At 39.8% G+C, this 22,333-nt stretch overlaps 1 protein-coding gene across 7 annotated transcripts in view; it reads right to left on the bottom strand.

Moving 5' to 3' along the window:
- Positions 1-16,505: 16,505 nt before the first annotated feature.
- The window catches only part of LOC126293728 (uncharacterized), a 103,772-nt gene continuing 97,944 nt past the window's right edge, over positions 16,506-22,333 (bottom strand). For 3 of the 7 annotated variants that reach the window (XR_007552353.1, XM_049987056.1, XM_049987055.1), the window contains 2 exons: positions 17,008-17,249; positions 16,506-16,703 (listed from right to left, as the gene is read on the bottom strand). Coding sequence is in view for 6 of the 7 variants with exons in the window: in XM_049987056.1 (XP_049843013.1) it covers positions 16,660-16,703; positions 17,008-17,249 (286 nt within the window). In the remaining variant the exon portion in view is untranslated. Of the gene's footprint in view, positions 16,704-17,000; positions 17,250-22,333 lie in introns of all 7 variants that reach the window. The other 4 variants (XM_049987053.1, XM_049987054.1, XM_049987052.1 and 1 more) reach the window with 2 other exon arrangements.

The raw sequence follows: 22,333 nt of genomic DNA, 5'->3' as shown, positions 1-22,333 counted from the left end.
CAGTGCTTGTTCGATCTTGTTCACTACGCTCTCCAATGGTTTGCAACAACTCTGTTCGCAATTTCTGAAATTGTCGCTTCGTTTGCGCTTCAATTTTGACTATGCGGTTATCATATCTTTTCAGCGCTGCTTTTGTGATACGTTTGTGTAACACACTGTTTTCAACAATTTCACGCGCTGTACCTGCTGCTTGTCTAGTAATTACGTTTATCTGTTTCTTTAGTCTCTTGACTTCTCCCTGGGTGTTGTTACGTAATGTTTTGATCTCGTCCTCAGTTTCATTACGCAATGTTTGTACGTCCGCTTGTACCTTGTCAATGTCTGTTCTCAATTGATTGTAACCTATTATTAAGTTTCCTATCACTTCTCGAGATTCTTTTGCCTCGTCTTCAATATGACTTAGGTGTAACTGAATTTTTTTGTTTTGTTTTTTAATCTCACGCATTTGTCTCGTGGTTTCTGCATTCTGAATTTGAATTTGGTTCGCAATTTCTTTACTTTGCCTTGTCATGGTTTCCGTAATTTGTTGTAATAATTCTGACAGATTGGTGGGCCCTATTGCGTTTTGTTCCGACGTTCTACGCTCAAGAGTTTTCGCCCAATTGTTGGTTTGCAACCGATTGCATTGAACTGTGCTGTGACACGTTTCTGCTCGCATTCCTTGTACTCTGTGGTGAGGGAGCTCTGATTACATGTACCATGGGTTCTACGTATTCAAGACGCAAGTTAGAATCCTCATCGACTGTCTCTCTATTTTCCCGCTCCTCTGTCGTATGTTGACCTAGGTTTTCTAAGCCTCGACGTACCTTATCCTCGTTATGGTGCGTTATTTGTCCTATTTCTCGCGATACTGCATCGTCTGTTGCATTGTCCTCTATTCTCTGTCCATTTTCATGCTGGGGCCCTTCCTCAATTCGGTCAAGGTGTCCATTTGCCATTTCTAATCTTTCCGAATCCCTTATTTTCTGTTTTAAAAGCAATTCACGCGCTCTACTTCGGGTCAACATGCGCTCATACGATCTCACGAGTTTCATAAATTTTTTGTTCACACGACTTGACACTACCAAGACTGACAATCCATTCACTTACATGTTGGGTCAGAACCAACTTGTCAACGATGTATCCGCCACTTGCGCGCTTGCATTGGAGAGAACACTTAATTCTAACAATTTTCAAAACTCATAACTTAATTATGCTATTGTCACTGATAGAATTCTCACTTTTTCTTGAATACTTTTACTATCTTTAGCTGCAGCTACTGTATTTGACTATATATAACTATAGAAATTTTTTTTAAATTTCTAAACAAGATATTTTTCTGACCTATTTAGGCATGTGGTCGACCTACAATCATGGTATTTTACCATCCTGGCAGGGTCGCCATTTTCTAAACATTCATGGTGGTGTCTGATTGTCCTATATCGTGTCTCCCTACCACTTTCGCGCAACGACGCTCTGAGCGTGTTTTTTAGGGAATTAACTAGTTTGAACCTGGGTCCTGTTGCTGGTAAGGAGACGCCAGACCACACATGACACGCAGAATTCAGAAGAGTTCAGTGAGACTAGCGATGATATAACCAAATACTTAATGATCTCAGCGTCAGCTAGACTGCACTCCCTGTAAAAGAGTCTTAATACCAACTAAATTTAGTGGAAAGGGTTCAAGGCTTTCCTATTTTTAGTTAGCTGGTAAAATAACGTCGAAAAATCAGTTAAGTTTAACATTGGAAATTTTATTCTACTCACAAAACATCGTTTATAAATTGCACTATTGATAAAAGGAAATGTTTTAATACAGGATGGTAAAAACCAACTGCGTTCAACAAAAATGTGAACTAATATTCCCTGAATGGGTTTCCAAGTTCTACAATCGATCGAAGGATGACCTATGCCATATCACATCTATAATCTAGGTTTAATTTAAGTTTCACAAAAGAGAAAACTATCAAAATGGTCTACAGTGACCCTCAATTATCTTTAATTACTTATTTAACTTGTCGTAAATTACAGTGGCTGATGTGGCTTCTCAATAACTATATAAAAGAAAAATCATCGCGTTTCAGATCTTTTCTTCAAGTGGCAAATGTGAACACCATGAGTTTTAATTAACGATCGACACTAGTATTACGCAAAAAGGGGGTTAAGAGATGAGACTTCTGCAGTTCTGAGTGAAGCCTTATGCGCTCAAAAATGCGGCATCGCGTGCGTTCCTTACCTTGTCGGTGTTTAAGCAGCGTCAGGGCGGCAGCGGCCGGCGCAGCAGCCATCCAGCTCGCCGTCTCGGAAGCAACTCTCCTAACTTCTCCTTACTACAATTTACCGAAGTTACTTTAAAAAAACTATCTGGCTATGTTTTCATCTGACCAATCAGGGTCTCAATGTTAACCTTAAGCTCCGCCTACAAAAATTCTGTCTATCCAATGAGAAACGTTATACTTTTCGTGGTGGGGCAATGTTTTTTAAAGTTTGCAACGTAACAGAGACGCTAAAAAGTCTCACGCTAAAACCTGCAGCTGTTGTGGTCCTTTTAGCGTTATCGTGAGATCTATACTGTTCTTCTGGAGGGCTCTATCTTTTAACATGGGCTGGAGGATTGTCCTAATGTAACAGACACGCGAAAAAGTCTCACGCTAAAACTTGCAGGTGGTAGTGGCCCTTTTTGTGTTATCGTAAGATCTATACTGCTTTTCTGGAGGGCTCTAGCTTTTAATATGGGCTGGGGGTTGTCCTTGACGTACCTGAGACGCGAAACAGCCTCACGCTAAAACGTGCGGGTTGTGTAGTCGTACAGGTAGGCTCACTGCGTGGGTGCCCAGCCCCTCCCTTATCGTAGGGCCTTCTAGCTTAACACGGTTCTGCTCTCGGCTTCTGTCCTCGTTTCTCCCCTCGGAACTGCGTCTGCCTCACGGTGGGAAGGTACGACATGCATTTAGGCATTCTAGTGTTAGTCTGTGGTATTCCATTTGCTCACTCGTTACTAGTGTTACTTTGGTTAATTTAATGTCACGATTTATTCGGAGCTATGTGACATACTAGTAGATTTGCTTATTATGTCAGGGTTTTCATGGAAGGTGTTGGATTTGCCTGACACCTTACAGCCATGTATGGAAGTGAAATGTGGACGATAAATAGTTTAGACAAGAAGAGAATAGAAGCTTTCGGTATGTGGTGCTACAGAATAATATTGAAGATTAGATGGGTAGATCACATAACTAATGAGGAGGTATTGAATAGAATTGGGGAGAAGAGGAGCTTGTGGCACAACTTGACTAGAACAAGGGATCGGTTGGCAGGGCATGTTCTGAGACATCGAGGGATCACAAATTTAGTATTGGAGGGCAGCGTGGAGGGTAAAAATCGTAGAGGGAGTCCAAGAGATGAATACATTAAGCAGATTCAGAAGGATGTGGGCTGCATTAGGTACTGGGAGATGAAGAAGCTTGCACAGGGTAGAGTAGCATGGAGAGCTGCATCAAAACAGTCTCAGGACTGAAGTCAACAACAACAACAACAACAACAACAACAACAACAACAACAATAGCAAAAATGTATTGCAGAACTTAGTCTTTCTCCTCCCTCATTCCTTCTAGCAAGCCCATATTCTCCTGTAACCCTTCCTTCTACTTATTAAGTTACAATCACATTCAACTCCCCCATGACTATAAGATCTTCACCTCCCTTTACATACTAGATTACCTGTTATATATCCCCATATACTTTCTCTCTCTCTTCAGGTTTGCTGTTGATTCTGATGAGAACAACCCCATCACTGAACTGTGCACAGTAACACACTCTCTGCCCTACGTACCTATCCATAACGAATCCTATGCCCTTATACCATTTTCTCGTTTGACCAGAAATCCTTGTCTCCTTTCCAATTCACTTCACTGGCTACCACTACATCTAGAGTCTTTGGATTCCTTTTTTCAGATTTTGTAGCTTCCCTTCCAAATTTCAACTTCTGACGATCCATGCCCCAACTTGTATAATGTTATCCTTTTATTGGTTTTCAATCTTTTTATCACCGGCACCTCCCTGTTGGCAGATCCCTCCTGGAGAGCTGAATAAGGGATTAGTTCAGATTCTTTTGCCAATGGGGAGATCACCATGACAATTTTGCAATTAAAGGCCACGTGTCATGTGTCTTTAATGCAATGGTTTCCATTCCCTTCTGTATTACCATGCTGTTTATCATTCCTGATTCACTCACCTTTTACGGCAGTTCACATCCCAAGGGCAAGACAGTGCCCTAAACCTGTCACCCCTCCTCTGCCTTCTTCGACAAGGATGTCGGCAGAACGAAGATGGCTTCTTATGTTGGAAGTCTTTGGCTGCTGTGCTGATGATCTTTATTCAAAATTTTAATCAGTGGGAAGGATCAAACCCAGGACAAGGATGTTTCAATAACTAGTCAACGATGCTACCCTTGGACAATGGGAGCAAATTATAGGCCACTTACGATGAAGTAATTATTGCTGTGGCCTATGTAAAGAATTTATAATCTATACACAACAGTACAATGTGGTAAAATTACCAGCAGCAAATCATTTAGTAAATGAATGTTGCTTGATTAAGGATAATGCGTATCCTAAATTAAAAAAACCTTATTTGTATAACATGGTATTGCATATAAAATAACATCCTGTACTCTCTTTGGTAGGGAAGGTTGGAAAGACCATCAGGATGTATAAGCAGTCAAGAAGAAAAATTCCTGGATATCCTGGTTACAAATACACTATATTCCAGGTGAAAGATCATTTTTTCCCATGTTAGTTGGCAATACAGGTTTTATACAGAGCAGTAGAACTTCCCAGCATTTTTGGAAATGCAATTCAGAAAATGATCATGTATTATGAGAAGATCTTTGATGTGCAGCAGCATGTACACTGCATATTTTGGTATTTGAAAGTATAAGTACGAATTCCACAAACACATCACGGTAGCTTCTGGAGTACTGACACCAGCCAATGACAGCAGATATTCAGAGCATAGGAGACGTGATGTAGTGCGCCGATAGCAACATCACTGTTATTTACATACAGCTAAGTTCTCGCATATAATATTAGTCGTCAAAAATTTTTTGATACTTTTTCCAAGGGTGTGAGGTTCGGCAGAGCCCTAGGAGCACAGCTTCAATTGCTGCAGCTGAATATTTCTGACAAGCACGATTATAAATTTCACTGCTATGCACAGAAAATTTCGTGATTTACCTGGCTGAATAAATGTTCTCCAGCACTTCGACTTTTGCATAGAAACGCTTATCGTGTGTCAAACTGCTCAAGAACTCACCTCACACTTTATTTGAAGGATGAATTATGTTTTGCTGTCATCATTCCATAATTTGTAATCTATGAAAGAACTAAAATATATATTAAAAACTAAACTTAAAACTTGGTATTTTTTAGCATGTGTTGCCATTTAAGGTATATCAAACACAAAAGTGCCAATAAAATTTTAAATAATAGCATAACTGGCTGGTCTTCTGGGCCCTAAATTTTGGTAATTGGCTGTTCCGGAAAGTTAAGTTTTGCACGAGAGTCGAACACTCCGTGATTTAAGAAATTCATCGCAAATTCTCATGTGTGACATAATTAATTTTCTGTAAAAGGAAATCTACTTAGAAAGCAACGCTTCTCAAATCACCACTCTCAATATTTCCCCGCAGCCAATTAGAAATGTAAACAGTTTGATGTCATACTATACAAAAGCAGTTTGTTGTTATAGTCTCCGTCCTAAAGCCTACGACACATTTTGCTGTTAGCAGACGACTGTGTGTGCACTATGTTTCGTTTTTGTAAGTGGTGCATTTTTTTTATCACTAACGTTTTAGTTTGGTGTTCGATGTTGTTCTGTCATTTATGTTTTATTACTGCAGTAGCACAGTAAAACAGTCAAAACCACAGAAATTTAACTGAAAACTACACAACGAAAAATTCTCAGAATTCTAAAACATTCCTGACTGTTTCCTGAATGCAAAAATTCACTTTTTTTTCCCATTGGTTCCAGGGCATGTACACCCTGACCACAAAAAGCAAAGCACTTTCTTTCTAAATTGAATACATTTCTATTTTAAAGTAGGTGTACTGAGTACAACAATTATACAGGAAGTATGTATAGGGATTATTCGGCATCAGATGTACTTTACTTCATGAAAATACATCAAGCACAATATAAATACGTACTCAGCATTTCCCCCCACGAACCATGGACCTTGCCGTTGGTGGGGAGGCTTGAGTGCGTCAGCGATACAGGTAGCTGTACCGTAGGTGCAACCATAACGGAGGGGTATCTGTTGAAAGGCCAGACAAACGTGTGGTGCCTGAAGAGGGGCAGCAGTCTTTTCAGTAGTTGCAGGGGCAACAGTCTGGATGATCCACTGATATAGCCATGTAACGCTAACCAAAACGGCCTTGCTGTGCTGGTACTGTGAACGGCTGAAAGCAAGGGGAAACTACAGCCGTAATTTTTCTCGAGGACCTGCAGCTTTACTGTATGGTTAAATGATGATGGCGTACTGTTAGGTAAAATATTCCGGAGGTAAAATAGTTCCCCATTCGGATCTCCAGGCGGGGACTACTCAGGAGGATGTCGTTATCAGGAGAAAGAAAAATGGCGTTCTACAGATCGTAGTATGGAATGTCATATCCCTTAATTGGGCATGTAGGTTAGAAAATTTAAAAAGGAAAATGGATGGGTTAAAATTAGATATAGTGGGAATTAGGGACGTTCGGTGGAAGGAGGAACAAGACCTCTGGTTAGGTGAATACAGGGTTATAAATACAAAATCAAATATGGGTGACACAGGAGGTTTAATAGTGAATAAAAAATAGGAATACGGGTAAGCTACTACAAACAGCATAGTGAATGCATTATTGTGGCCAAGATAGACATGAAGCCCACGCCTACCACAGTAGTACAAGTTTATATGCCAACTAGCTCTGCAGATGACAAAGAGATTGATGAAATGTACGATGAGATAAAAGAAATTATTCAGACAGTGAAGGGAGACGAAAATTTAATAGTCATTGGTGACTGGAATTCGATAGTAGGAAAAGGGAGAGGAGGAAACATAGTAGGTGAATATGGACTGGGGAAGACAACTGGTAGAATTTTGCACAGAGTATAACTTAATCATAGCTAATACTAGGTTTAAGAATCGTGAAAGAAGGTTTCATATAGATTATATAATGGTAAGACAGAGATTTAGGAATCAGGTTTTAAATTTTACAACGTTTCCAGGGGCAGATGTGGACTCTGGGCACAAGCTATTGGTCATGAACTACAGATTGAAACTGAAGAAATTGCAAAAAGGTAGATATTTAAGGAGATGGCACTTGGGTAAACTGAACGAACCAGAGGTTGTAGAGAGTTTGAGGGAGAGCATTAGGGAATGATTGACAAGAATGGGGGAAAGAAATATTGTAGAAGTAGAACGGGTAGCTCTGAGAGATGAAATAGTGAAGGCTGCAGAAAATCAAGTAGGTAAAAAAAGGGGGCCAGTAGAAAATCTTGGATAACAGAAGAGAGACTGAATTTAACTGATTAAAGGAAAAAAAGATAAAAATGCAGTAAATGAAGCAGGCAAAAAGGAATACAAACGTCTCAAAAATGAGATCGACAGGAAGTGCATAATGGATAAGCAGGGATGGCTAGAGGACAGATGTAAGGAGATAGAAGCATGTATGAGTAGGGGTAAGATAGATACTGCCTACAGGTAAATTAAAGAGACCTTTGGAGAAAAGCGAACCACCTGTATGAATATCAAGAACTCAGATTAAAATCCCATCCTAAGCAAACAAGGGAAATCAGGAAGACAGAAAGAGTACATAGGAGGGTCTATACAAGGGCAATGGACTTGAGGACAATATTATGGAAATGGAGCAGGACGTAGAGGAAGATGAATTGGGAGATACAATACTGTGTAAAGAATTTGACAGAGCACTGAAAGATCTAGGTCAAAACAGGGGCCCCGGAGTAGACATAATTCCATTGGAACTACTGATGTCCTTAGCAGAGCCAGTCATGACAAAACTCTTCAATCTGGTGAGCAAGATGTATGACACAGGCGAAATATCCTGCGACTTCAAGAAGAATATAATGTGAACGCTCATTCCAGAGATATTTACTCTATGGTAATACCCCGCCACTCCCTCGAGCGTTTGAGATAGGACGTCAAAAATTCGAAAAATCTTATTTTCAAAAATATATTCATTTTGTAGCCCATATCTTTCTACCGAGTCTAATGCATAAAACACATGTATACGAGGAAATGTAAGACATGTCATTTGATCGTTAAGTGTGCCAAAGGGCAGTGCCACACCTCTTCACACAGCATTCTCCTATCGCATGTCACTGTATTTCGCTCTGTAGAATTGAAATGCGTATATTTTTTTATGGATGCCATCAAACCATATTAAGGACAGTGGAAATTAAAATTGACATCCTGTCCCTTTTCTTTTTCAATAAAAATAAAAAAACCTTCAGAAAATTTGCACTCTTTATTCCCTATCAGCTAACAACTTCCTGCTTTGTGTGACATAAAATTAAATATAGGATACATAAAACAGTAATGACATGAGACAAGCAAGACAACACACATTTCTTCAATCCTTAGTTACTAGATTTTTTTCTCTCTAATCTTGCTACAGCTTTAAATGGCGTGCTTTCCTTTCTGCGTTAGCCACCTTACCTCATCGAAGTTCGTCTAATGTTTTGCTACATGAAAAATCGGAAAGGCGTTGTCTAATACTGAAAAAGGACACAAGACTTGTGTGGTTATTCGATCTGATTACGTCTATTTTATGGCACTCTGCTAGATAAAACAAAATAGGCCTTTCTAATACTGCAACAGTTGTAACACGCACCAAATAAACGACACTGTTTTGGCACAAACGGCCATTTTTAACGACAGAATATGATTCACAAAGTACCAATATCAAATACCTATTAGTCCTACTACAAGCAAAAAGCTTTACTTTAGGAAATAGTTTCACACTTCATTCATACGCTCCAGTTTCTCAAGCAGGAAATCGAAAAGTAGTAGCAGTATAAAATTTTTATACAAACTTGGAATCGTCATATTGTTCCATAATTTGTGTGATGTCCCTGTTTCTTCTCCTTCCTCGTTCTAACAAAGAGTCTTGTTCTCACTAATTCTGTAACTATTCCTGTCAATGTCAAACCGTATTCACAGGTTAACTTCACTAACTCTGCCAGAATCACCGGCTTAGTTATCCCGCGATTATACTCCGGTTAGGCGTTGTTACATGTTCGTACAACGCGTTTTCCGTGCTACTTCCAGAAAAGAACTTAAAAGCGGCTGGTAGCAGGCGACTGTACAACTAGCCCTTACTAGTACAGCGATCTGGCCAAAAATGTTCTGTCGAAATTTCATTTTTTGGATACACCGAGAAGGTAATACGTAATCGCCGGCAGCAGTGCCCGAGGGGGGCTAGGCGCTACAGTCAGGAACCGCGCGACCACTACGCTCGCAGGTTCGAATCCTGCCTCGGGCCCGGATGTGTGTGATGTTCTTAGGTTTCAATAGTTTTAAGTTCTAGGGGACTGATGACCTCAGATGTTAAGTCCCATAGTGCTCAGGGCCATTCTAATATGTAATCTTTCTTACCTGTTATTCGTTTATTTCCACTCCGGTAGTCTGGATCTAGGGATTTCGCTAGTAATTATAACAACGCTCATGATTCGGAAACCCAAACAACCACGCAATCACACAGCGGTTGGCATTCATCCGTTCGGCCTTACTCCGCTCAGCTCGTATAGCCCCTTTTGTCTGTAGGAAATAGACTTGGCCACTGTTTCTATGTTTCGATACAGTGTATCGATACGTGGAACTGTTTCAGTGTTTCGGAACGGCTGTGGTTCACTGTTTTGAAACAGTGGTGTTTCGCTCCGCCCCTGTCTCGGATAAACGGACCAGACTCGATCTCGACCCAGACACAGAAACTGTATCGTTGTTTCAAAATAAGGCTGTTTCAGTCCACCTGTACTTGGAACGGACTAGATGTATCGAAACAGGGATGTTTCATTCCGCTCTGTGTCGGATGAGATCCGGGCTCGGCACAGGTACTGAAACACAACATACGACTTCATGAAACACTTTTCAAGAGTGTCGAAATCTTTTTGACAAGCAATAGCAGGAAGCTTAAGATATCCGAAAATAAAGCTTCGTTTATAGCTGACTGTCCTATTCCGAAATGGCGTAACATCTGCTTTATAAACACTAACCAAACAATAAAACAACGCATACTATTCACATTCAAAATAATAAATATGTAAAAATCATTCAGTTAAATTACACTTTTTGTATAACATACGCTTCTCTGTTCATGTACAGTAATCATATTGAGAAAGGCAAGTAAGCCTACAACATTTTGAATCAAAAAAGGCGTAGAGTGACAGTTATTACACATGTACATAAATTTGAAGTAGGTATAATTGCAAGCAATCTGTTCGACATATCACTGATAGTGTAATGGTGAACGGGAAGTGCTGGGAAGCATGTTGAATTTATAGTAACTGTTCGAAACACCCTGAAAGACAATTTTTTTTCTCTTTGTATTTTGTTATTTATTCGAATTATTTGGCGTTATTCGTGAGTCTATAGTCACAGTGTTTATTACCCACGATGATTTCTTTTGTGTGCATGGAAAGTAGCAAGATGGGTATATTACCCACACTAACGGAATGTGGGAACCCCAGCAGCATATCCGTTGTTTCTGCAGTTTGCTTCCACCTCCAGTTCCGTTCGTGGTGGTTCTTCTATCTTCAGCTACGGCTGGCCTCAGCCAATTGAAAAGTATGAAAGTCACACGACACGAAAGCAGCGCATTTGCTGCAGGAAATACGAAACTGCCAAGACACCTAAGTGATAGTTTCATACTTTCTGCGATATGATTAGCGCTCTCGCACCTCATTTCTGTTTATATGGACGTACTTATACAGTAGGCTTTCAAGATGATAAAATGTGTAGGGATATTAGATTACAAAACACAAACTGTTTCACTGTTTCGAAACAGCGTATCAAAACATTACATTGTACTGTTTTATTTGTTTCGAAACAGCTACGTGTTTCATTTTGCTCATCTTTAGCAGGAAAGTTTGTTTCTACATGCGACGAGGATTCCCCTGACAGAGACATCATGCACACTATGTACGCATTCAAAAATCAACTTACGATTCATTCAGAATGTGTTCAAAAACCGATAGGGATGCGTTTCAAAGTCATATGCATAATCAATAGGCTAACGTGTGCTGGACACTAGGCGCTTTGTGAAACGAGGCTTTTTCCCCTCAAGAATATGAGTCGCCTCCCGCCCTGCATCTAGCCCTGCTGCGCATGCGTGTATGTGGCATCTGGCTGCTTACACAGGCAACAGCCGCATTTCTGTAGCCAGAAGTGGGAGACGCTACTACTAAACTGCGCATCCGCATGATCCCGCTCGTAACTGCTAAAACGAATCTAATGTAAACAGTTGTGACGTCACGCTCATCGGAGGCAATTTGTTGTTACGGAGCATTACATAGTCTTCCTAAAGCCTTTGACACATTTTGCTGTTGGCAGACGCTTGTATGAGCACTGTGTATATGTCGCATTTCCTTTGCAGTGTAAGTTTTATTTTCGTTATGTTTTATTACTCCAGTATTACTCTGCAGTAGCGGGATACAGTAATATCCTTTGTTAGAGTATCGGTTCTTACCGGTCAAAATTACCAAATTTTTAACTGAACACAAAAAAAAAAAAATTAAAAGAATTCCCGGATTTTTCCAGGATCTTCCGGTTCGCATACACCCTTTTATAACATTTTATTTCTTGTTAATATTTGCTCATAAATATAACTTTTTTTAAACTGCTTTCATAATAACCTTTCGGAATAATAAAATTATCATTCTATTTTATTTATAGAGAAACATACAGATTGATGAGGTTCCTGCAAAAATGTTAGTTATAATAAATTTTATAATGAATTCAGATATAAAATTGACAATTTAAAAAACGTTCTGTAAATTATCAACAATTATGTATTTCATTATAGTGAGTTTAAAATTAGTTGCGACTTTTGGCATCTGGCTCAGCGGCAGGGACATGACGCCGTTGCCCAGGCAACACCAATGGCGGGCCGGCTTTCCCTACCACACCGCCAACAGTTCGGTTGGTAAAGGTCCTCTGTTGCCACGCCGCGATGTGGTGTCGCGCATCAGAGGTACCAATGTTCATTAGTTTTCATTGTGAAATGATATTTTCTGGCGTTGGAGTGTTGCACAGTCGTCAGGTACTGTGAACGAGTGTTTCGTGTTGGCGCCGCATTAACAGTAACAGCACAGTACGTCTGGAAACGCAAGATTCACAATAAAAGTGGACATACAGGAACACATTTACTGACTGTGAAAATAATGTTCTACAATACTGGATATTCCGCCATACCACTCTTGTGATGGATAAAGCTACAACGATGAAGTGGATGAAAGCAGACAGCTGGTTCTAGGTTCAAACAAATGTCCCACTGGATGAAGTTGAACGAAGCAGGTAAAAGGCGAAGTTAATGGAACTTGAAATGCTGTACAAGCCAAAAAACCCACGATACCAGGTCGACAAACCAGCAGACACTAAAGGACATAGTTTAATCAGCCTTTGTCCGTTGTTGTTGTGGTCTTCAATCCTGAGACTAGTTTGATGTCCGTATCACGCTAACTTAAATCCGACTGAGAATACGCTCAGTGAAATTACAATGCTGAAAGAAGAAGCCATTGGAAATGTTACACGACAGGACAGCTCTCGAGTTGTCAGCGACATCAAGAAGATAGTTGAGGAGAGATGAATTCACAAAGGACTATGACGAGTTCTGAGTAGTATGTAACTCCTCTCGTTGCCACGTTCAAATCTATTTCTTTTACCAAAACACAGCATAGTTCACAAATATGCATCTCAGTAACATTCTAATGCTGTTATTAAACTAGTAACTGAGGGCAAGTCAAGTCAACAGTTCATGAAACAGCCCATTCTCACAATAACAAATACACGTAACTTCATTTATTTTGTCACAAATCCCACGACAATTCTCGTTTCACCAGTTATCGCTGGTCCTTAAAAATTACATTCTTGCACTGAAAGAAATCAGTAGCTGCTCCATTATCACGGCGAATATGAAGGTTTCGCGTATTAATCATATGGCAAAATACTCTGCTCTTTGTGTGTTATTTGACAAAACCTTATTTCGATACCTCAAACGGTTTATGAGATATGTGGGAGTTATGACTATTTCTTTCTGACTGTTTCACTGGTGCTTGCTTTCACGACGGAGTGGTTCACACACATTCCATTTTCTTGAGACTGCAGGCAGATCCCTTCAAATTTAAAGTATAATTCAGTATGTTTTCTACATTTCATACGAAGTAACATGCATGAAACGCAAATTCAAAGCGGAACTTATTTTTCACTGCAAACTTTAAGAATTTCTTGCAGAAGTTTACCTAATATCACAATAACTATGAGCATTAATGAAATGCTGCGCAGTTCATCATGAAGCTGACAAATTAACGTATAAGATGTGCGAGAGTCAGATGTTTTTAGCTGATAGTTTCCTCAAAATCGTTTAAGAAAGATAGCAGATGAGCCACCTTGCTGTTCATGTAGTCACCTCCTGATGTAAACAAACATAAATACCATAAGAAATTGATAACTCTTTGAAAATGAACAGCTGTAAATGTGACTAAGACTAATAACATGGAATTATACATCCGCAGCTGACAGTCAATATGGGCCAGTTGTCAGATGAGAAGCAAGCATTCTGTAAAGACGTGGTACTGCTGCTTCTAATAGTGAGAAGGTAACTGTAATGACGTTTTACCAACACAAAAATATATAACGAAGTTTCTAAAAAAGCTAACTGGGCATCCCGTGGGGTGCTGGGGTCCTGAGAAGAAAGGCATTCGGCAATCCATCAAATCAATACTGCCAAATCCCTTAATAACCGTGCCGACCCTGTGCAGATGCGGGGCAAAGGCAAAAGAAAAAGTAGGTTACTCAAAAAATGCGATCAACCCTCGGTCCAGTAAGTACTACACCGAGGTAGAATAGAGAACATTTAGTTATTCCCGAAATGCAATTTCACTCTGTAACAGAGTGCAGGCTGACTTGAAACTTCCTTGCAGATTAGAAGTGTGTACCATATCAGGACTCGAACCTGGAACCACCTCCTTTTGTATGCGAGTGCTCTACAGACCGAGCTATCTGAGCAAGCCTCGAGACGCACCCTCACAGCATTACTTCTGCCAGTCACTCGTCCCACAGCATTACTTCTGCCAGTCACTCGTCCATTTCCTGCCTTACAAAGTTATATATTTTCTTCGACGAGTGCCACTCCGACGTGGTTTGCAGGAAAACTTCTGGTAAGTATGGAACATAATGAGACAAGGTACTCGTGGAAGTAAAGCTGTGCACAGTAGAGCACTCCTTTCTAGCGCCCGTGTGTCAGGAGAATGACTCGTGCGTGCACAGTGACAGAATGTCTGATTACGTAGTTTTAATTTTTATCTGTTAGAGTACAGTAGTGCACAGACACATTCAAGAAACAGGTCAGGAGAATGTTTTTGTGAATTGTTCTGTTTATTTCTTGAAGCCTTTTTTGTTTATTTATGTTTGTACAGTTTTGTATATGCTTTTAGTAGTGTGAATGATACGTGAATGTGGTCTAAAGTAACTATGTGGATCACTGTTCTACTGATAAATACTGTACGAATTAGTGTGAGAAATTTTTCAAGACAGTGCGAACGCAGACGACACGACGGGTAACTTTGTATCTTAATATGTTAAGTAAGTTTATGCTAAAAGTAAAGCTAATTCGAGTGCAAATGAAAATAGTTGATAATGAGAAGTATAAACAAAATTTCAGAATGTTAATTATTTATTTCGGGGAAAAAAGTAGGTTTGGAAAGGGTGTTGTTTGTCGATTGCTAGTCGTTGTCGTGAAAAGCGCGGACTACAGCCGGGTTCACACACACAAGTCAAGTCATTCTAGAGTGGCGCTGTGAGCTACCGTCCACACAGGACGCCACAAATTCTTCGTAATTGCGCAGTTTGCAAAATGGCGTCACCTGTCTCAGCTGATTAAACGGCTGTACACATTACTAAATAAGATGTTTTGGAAACATAATAAATGTAAAATATTACTTACCACAGTGTTTCTCGTCTCGACTACATGTTTTAAGAACCGGTCTGCAGCTTCAAACCAAGCAAGGCTGGGTTTATAAATATCGTCTGTAGACGCACCACTCTTAAGTGATTTCAGTACTTTTTATCTTCATTCATATAAGCATTTCGAAAGCTTCGAATTTTTAATTTTGTTGTAGCTACATTATTTCCAGGTACAAATTCACGCATATTGTTTACTATTTCAATTCATGCAGCATCTCTCAAATTTCAGTCTTTGTATGATTCGCTTTTGTCGTTCCAAAGGCATTCTCGTTCTAGATACACCTCCAAGAATCTCATAATTGTCGCTGTTGACCACTTTTTCGGCATATTAATAGCAAACGCACAAACAAAAGCACTACCTGCGAAAGTGCGAACGAATACTCACTAGAAAGGTTTGAATCCAGCCGCGAGGTAGCAATCGAATGACATTATTCGATTGTGAAGGTAAAATGGCGCAACAAAGTAGAACCGAGTTCAACTTTTGTGGCGTGACAAAAGTTGCGCTTCTTAAATGGCGACACCGAAAACTAGGAGTTCACACATGCAACTACAAAGCAACTGCAGTTCGCCATTAGTAGTGGCGATACTTTTGTTGCCTGTATGAACCCGGCTTAACGCGGGAGAATAATGTTTTTATATTGGTCTTAAAGAAAACTGCCCAATCGGAACATTGCTTCTCTCGGAGATAAAGAAGGCTTACAGCAGTCTGACTAGTCGGACCCCATCCTTTCGATGGTACGATAGTGTGTATAGTATGAGCTCTGAAGGAAGTTACAATTTGCCTGTTTCAGTTGTGCTACGTGCTTCAAAAGTGTTTCGAAGTGAAGGCATATTTATTTATTCTGGTTTGTTTTTCAGATAGAAAGTACGGATTTTTTAAATAATTTTGTGTACGAGAAAAGACAGTAATTCCGCGTGGCATATTGAGCGGATCGGTCACTAACAACTTGAGTGCGTTAAACACAGATAAACTTGAAATACATTACCATAAACTTGCCAACGTGCATGAAACGGTTCGTGTATGACTGTGTTAAGATTAGCACGGGCTTGACAATGAAAGTGTACATTATCAAGGTTCAGAACATACCGAAGTTTTGCCAATGTTTTCAGTTTTAATTCAAAATTAAGGGCTTTTCCCTATTCTTGGAATAGTTACGTTGTATGCAGCCTGGTGCGAGTTGCAGTACTGTAGGTTTGTGATCGTCTTTCCTACTGGCAATCTGCTGCAAAGAGTTCACAGGTACGTGCAGGTAATGGACGAAAGGAACCATGCCACGGAGGTCAAATTCACAAATTTAATGAAAAGTCCATTTTGTTTATTAGACTGTTATGTTACTATGAAATACAGCGTAGAGAAAATGACCCATAGAAAAAGAAAAGGAACTTTTTGAATGCCGACGCTCACTGCAGCAGAATGCTGAAGTTCTTCCTCCAATGCCTGCCGTCGGTTACCACTCTTCTCCTCTGTGTCTTTTGCTTTGATTTAGCTTCCCTGTGTCAAATAAACAAGTAGGTATTTATTTATCTGAAAAAGTGCATGCAAGCTAAACAGTAAGGTAATTATCCATAATGGGGCAAATAACTATATACAAACGAATAAACGTTCGTTCATATTTTGCTGTTATTTAACATAACTTATAATCTAGTGTACAAGACAAGTCACACAGCAAGAAACTTCAGATTACATAACTTAATATTCAGTGGATACTTTCCAGTAATACCTGTTTCCTATCTTGTAAACTACACTAATATGTATCAAAGAGAAATAGAAATTTGCATTATTTTCTACCTCTGACCTGTAATGCCACTCTCTTGCATGTATCCTATATCGTGTACAAATGTCAGCAACAACTTGGCAAACTCTCTCGAAAACTTTACGTGGCCTTCGACCGACACTGACAAGTCTTTGCACTTTATCTGAGTTAAATGCAACATTCTTAAATTTACACTATATATTTCTTCAAGCATTGCGTAGCACTTTTCTCTTAAACTGTTTATTTGGTCATATGTTATGTACATCGTTTCAGTCCCGTGGATACTGCAAAAGAACACATTATGCTTACATCAATAGAGAGATAAGTTAACCCCTCATTGCATGATTTTTTTTATTTTTCTGAAAAAATGGTACATGTTATGTTCGATGTTCTGATTTCATAAAAAATGCTTAAAAGTTATAAATCTTATGTAGGGGCGGTTATTTTAGAATTAAGGGTTTCTGCCATATATGGGGCAGCATGCAGTAACGACTACTACCATGTGATACCAGTTTTGGGATTGATGATGCACAATGTGGAAAATATACAATAAGATACATACATGAACTAGCAGAGCTGTATTTATATAAAACAATTACACTTTCTATGCATTACAATACACATATTTTGAGAAAATAACACAAATTCTGTTTCCTTTTTTCTCTATTCATTATGAAACTTGATGCAGCAATTTCTCTCCTTATTCAAGCACAATGTCGCACTGCACTTCATACATGATATGTGGGATTTTCCCTTGCATTCTGGATACTTGCAACCACCATGCTTTTCCAGCCAGATAGGCATGTGATCTATCCCATCCAGTCGCACCTGACGCTGTGGAAGATCTGCTGTAGGGCCTCTCTTCTTCTTGCAGTCAAGCTGTTTTTGTATTTCATTGCTTGGCCTACCACATTTCTTGGATAAGGATTTCTCAGTTTTACAGAGGGCCTATGCAGCTGCGACCTTGAAATCAACAAGAGGAATGTAGTCCATATTTCTTCTTCTACATAACAACCAGCTGTTCACACAAGCAAAGTCAACTAGATGAAATAATATCTTCAACTACCATTTCTTTGATCTGATTTGAATTCTGTAATATCCTAGCATAGAATCTAATAGATCGACACCGCCCATGTAGTCATTGTAGATCATAAAAGAGCGTGGACAAAGTACCATTTTGTATTCCTTTTCCTTCCTGAAAAGCCTCTTGAGTGCTGACTACTTTATTATCAAATCAGTTGCTATCTTTTCCTCCATGCTGCCTCGACCATTCTTCCTCATTGCTGCTGCCTCCTTAGGTAAAACGCAACCACGTACTCGATTGGACCAGACTGTCTCTAGTGATTGTATACCTTCCTTGTGCAAATACACTTCCAAGGATACACTCGTGAACCAGTTATCAAAAAATAACTTGCGATTATGATAATACTCTGAGCTTCAGCAAAAATTTCATAATCATAGCTAAAGCCTGACACCCCACTGAGGACAAAAACCTTGAAGCCCATTTATGTGGTTTACTGGGGTTGTATTGCTTTAGTGAAGATCTGCATTTTGTTGGAATAATCTGTTCATCCCCAGCTAAGAATTCCTCTTTTGGTACTCGCAACAGTCTTTCATGCAGTTGGTCTAGCAGTGGACAAATTTTGAAAAGTTTGTCATGGTTGGGTTCAGCAGTGGGAACTAGATTACTATTATCACAGAAGTGTATGAAACGCATTATTTCTTCCCATCGATTACAACTAATTATGTCACCTCCAGCAGTGTGGCTAAGATATTTGCACCAATAATGTCTTGTTGCTGGGAGTTGAATGACTGACATAAACAAGGCAGTACCAATAAATTGTTCAATTTCTCCAGCACTAACATTTACACATTTATTGGGTCAACACTGTATCGAACACAGATTGGATTGTTCGACTATGTACTGCACTATGTCTTTAGTGAAGAAATACTGGAAATATTCCACTGGAGTGTCAAGTTCCAATACTTCCTGAGGAAGAGCAGTATTTCCGGCGAATTTCGTCTCATCATACCCTCTAATCAAATGTCCTGGTTTCCAATGTATGGTAGGTTTCCTCAACTTAGTTGAAGGTTTTGAAATCTTGTTGCATTGCTGTCATCCTGTCTGGAAGAGGAATGCTTTCAAGGTCACAATCATCAGGAGACCAAATCTCACTGCTATCTTCTGTTTCTGATATCACTGCACTTTTATTTTTTTGTATTATAACTCTTCGGTCTAATATCATCATCACTGTCCGATTCCGAACAGAAAACAAGACGTCCATTTTGCAAGTTTTTTTTTTCCGTGGACAATGTTTTGTCATCTGACATGTCAGGATCCTCACTAGCATTTCCGTCCTCTATAACTCTTATTGCGGCCAAAGAGCCATAAAACTCTCTTACGTTCATTGCAGTAACAGAGTTGAAAAGAAAGAAAACAAACTGCTATATGTTAGTATGAAAGGTTAGGTGATGTTCAATTTTTACTCTACACTTTCAAGGCTGCATGTTGTGTCATATCCATCACAGACCTATTTTTCAATATAATATATATGTTCTAATGAACAAATATATAAACTTACTTCTTTGTAACTGTCCGCAGATGTCCTTTTCCCTCTGCAAACAATGTTGTTGTGGTCTACAGTCCTGAGACTGGTTTGATGCAGCTCTCCACGCGATCCTATACTATGCAAGCTTCTTCATCTCCCAGTACTTACTGCAAGCCACATCCTTCTGAATCTGAACATGTCCTACTAACCAGTCCCTTCTTTTTGTCAAGTTGTGCCACATACTCCTCCCCAATTCTATTCAATACTTCATCATTAGTTATGTGGCCTACCTATCTAATTTTCAGCATTCTTCTGTAGCACCACATTTCAAAAGCTTCTATCCTCTTCTTGTCCAAACTATTTATCGTCCATGTTTCACTTCCATACATGGCTACACTCCATACAAATAATTTCAGAAACGACTTCCTGACACTTAAATCGATACTCGATGTTAAATTTCTCTCCTTCAGAAACGCTTTCCTTCCCATTGCCAGTCTACATTTTATATCTTCTCTACTTTGACCATCATCAGTTATTTTGCTCCCCAAATAGCAAACTCCTTTACTACTTTAAGTGTCTCATTTCCTAATCCAATTCCTTCAGCATCAACCGACTGAATTTGACTACATTCCATTATCCTCCTTTCAAGACACTGTCCATTCCATTCAACTGCTCTTCCAAGTCCTTTGCTGTCTCCGATACAATTACAATACCACTGGCGAACCTCAAAGTTTTTATTTCTTCTCCATGGATTTTAATACCCACTCTGTTTTTTGTTGCTTGCTCAATATACAGATTGAATAACATCGGGGAGAGGCTACAACCCTGTCTCACTCACTCCCCAACCACTGCTGCCCTTTCGTGCCCCTTGACTCTCATAACTGCCATCTGAAACACTGAAATCAATCATTTACTGTACCTGATGCAACTGTTTGTGTGACTAATCTTGGATTTAAACAGCTAGCAACACAAAGCAAAGATTCATAACACGTAATTCCTTACTATCCCAAGAGATAGCATATACTACTTGCTCAGCTGCTCTTGACTGTGTGCCATATCTGTCCCAACATGCGGTTTGGAAATATATTCTCAGATACGAGATTGACAAAGAGAAAAGTGGTATGTGCCACATCTGGCACAGCATGCGGTAAGGGGTTAAAAAAAATGGAACAATGTAATTTAGGTCTGGGACAATAGTCTTTTGACTGAGATGGTGCCCCACTCAAGCCATATTATTCTTTTAATCACAACAAATACTGCTGCACTTAGGTTTCTCCATCATCCACTTTCCACCTTCTGACCTTTCTCCTTCCTCTGGCCCTAAAATCTCTCTCCCCAGCTGCTGATACTCCTCCCAGTGCCTAGTAGACTCTCACCGCACAAACTAGCCCACACCTCACAAATGTGACCAGTCTTCAGATGACATTTCATTAGCCTCATTTACTCACTTATTCTTTCTAGTACTTTTTCACTGTACACATTAATTGTCAAATTTCTAAGGGTGCCCCACAAGGCTCCACATTAGTACCAGGCCTACCTCTGATCCATATAAATGTTATATAAACAACAGAAACTCTAGATAGGAATATCAACAATGTAGAAGAAGATAGGTGGCTACTTACTGTAATGAAGACACATCAAGTTGCAGACAGGCACAATCAAAAGACAGTTCCATACATCATTCACACACACACGACAGCACACCTCACAAACAAATGACCGCCAACTCCAGCATCTCGGGCTGGATGCAGGAGTCGGCCGTCGTGTGTGTGTGTGCCACGTGCTTCCTTGTACGTACGAATGGTGTCTGTTTAACTTTCGCCGATGAAGGCTGCGACGAAACGAGTGTCTGCAACTTTCCGTGTCTTCTTTAAAGTAAGTTGTCTGTCTTTTCCTACACTGTTGAACATTACGCAAGATGGTTGAGAACAGCAGACTGACAACACCACAAGCAATCTGGCAAAGCTTTGTGGTTGCAGTTGTGCAGACCGATGTGTTCATCCCTTCCACAAACTCTGTCCGAGTTTCAGCTCCGTACAGCTATCACGTGATTTTTGAGAGTACCGTCAGCAATGTTGTGTTTTTGTGGGTTACAAAACTGGAACAGCGGAATTTAGAGCAACGTTATACCTTCAAGTTTTGTGTTAAACTCGCAGAACCCATGAGTGTTGCACGCGAAAAGTTGAAACAGATCTATGGGGGATGTTCCTCAACAAGACCACAAGTTTTTCGCTGGCACAAAACATTTTTGGAAGATGCAATGACGGTGAACCTTGCTCATGGCGACCTTCAACTGGATAAACTTATCAAAATGTCGAAAGTGAGCACACTCTTGTGAGATCAGAATGACGTTTACCGATAAGGATAACGGATGACCCAACACTTTCGCCATACGTCAAATTTTGACCAATGTTTTGGACACGCGAATAGTTTGTGTCAAACTGGTGGCAAAAAACCTCACAATTGAGTCAGAAAATCGAAGAAATGTGTATGTTGATCTCCTCGAGAGGATTGCTAATGACCGTGAATGGTTTAGTTGAGTGGTTCTTTATTACAATCCTGAGACACAGTAGCAAACTGGGGAATGGCACACTGAGACATCCACATGATCGAAAAAATCTCAAATGAGCAAATCAGAAGTCAAAACATTGTCATTTTACGAAAATGCCATTGAAAGCTTCAGGAAAAGGGTTAAACGAGTGAGAACACACATTGCAGATGTGTGGATGCTGCATCACAATGCCCCATGCCACGTGGCCACTTCCATCACAGAATTTTTGACCTCAAGAGGGATTCCTGTTGTTCAGACAGCCCTTCAT

Source organism: Schistocerca gregaria, chromosome 10, assembly GCF_023897955.1.
Source record: "Schistocerca gregaria isolate iqSchGreg1 chromosome 10, iqSchGreg1.2, whole genome shotgun sequence".
In the NCBI taxonomy this organism is placed as follows: Eukaryota; Metazoa; Arthropoda; class Insecta; order Orthoptera; family Acrididae; genus Schistocerca; species Schistocerca gregaria.
Note: the sequence above shows the minus strand (reverse complement) of the source record. Positions and strands in the feature narration are given on the sequence as shown.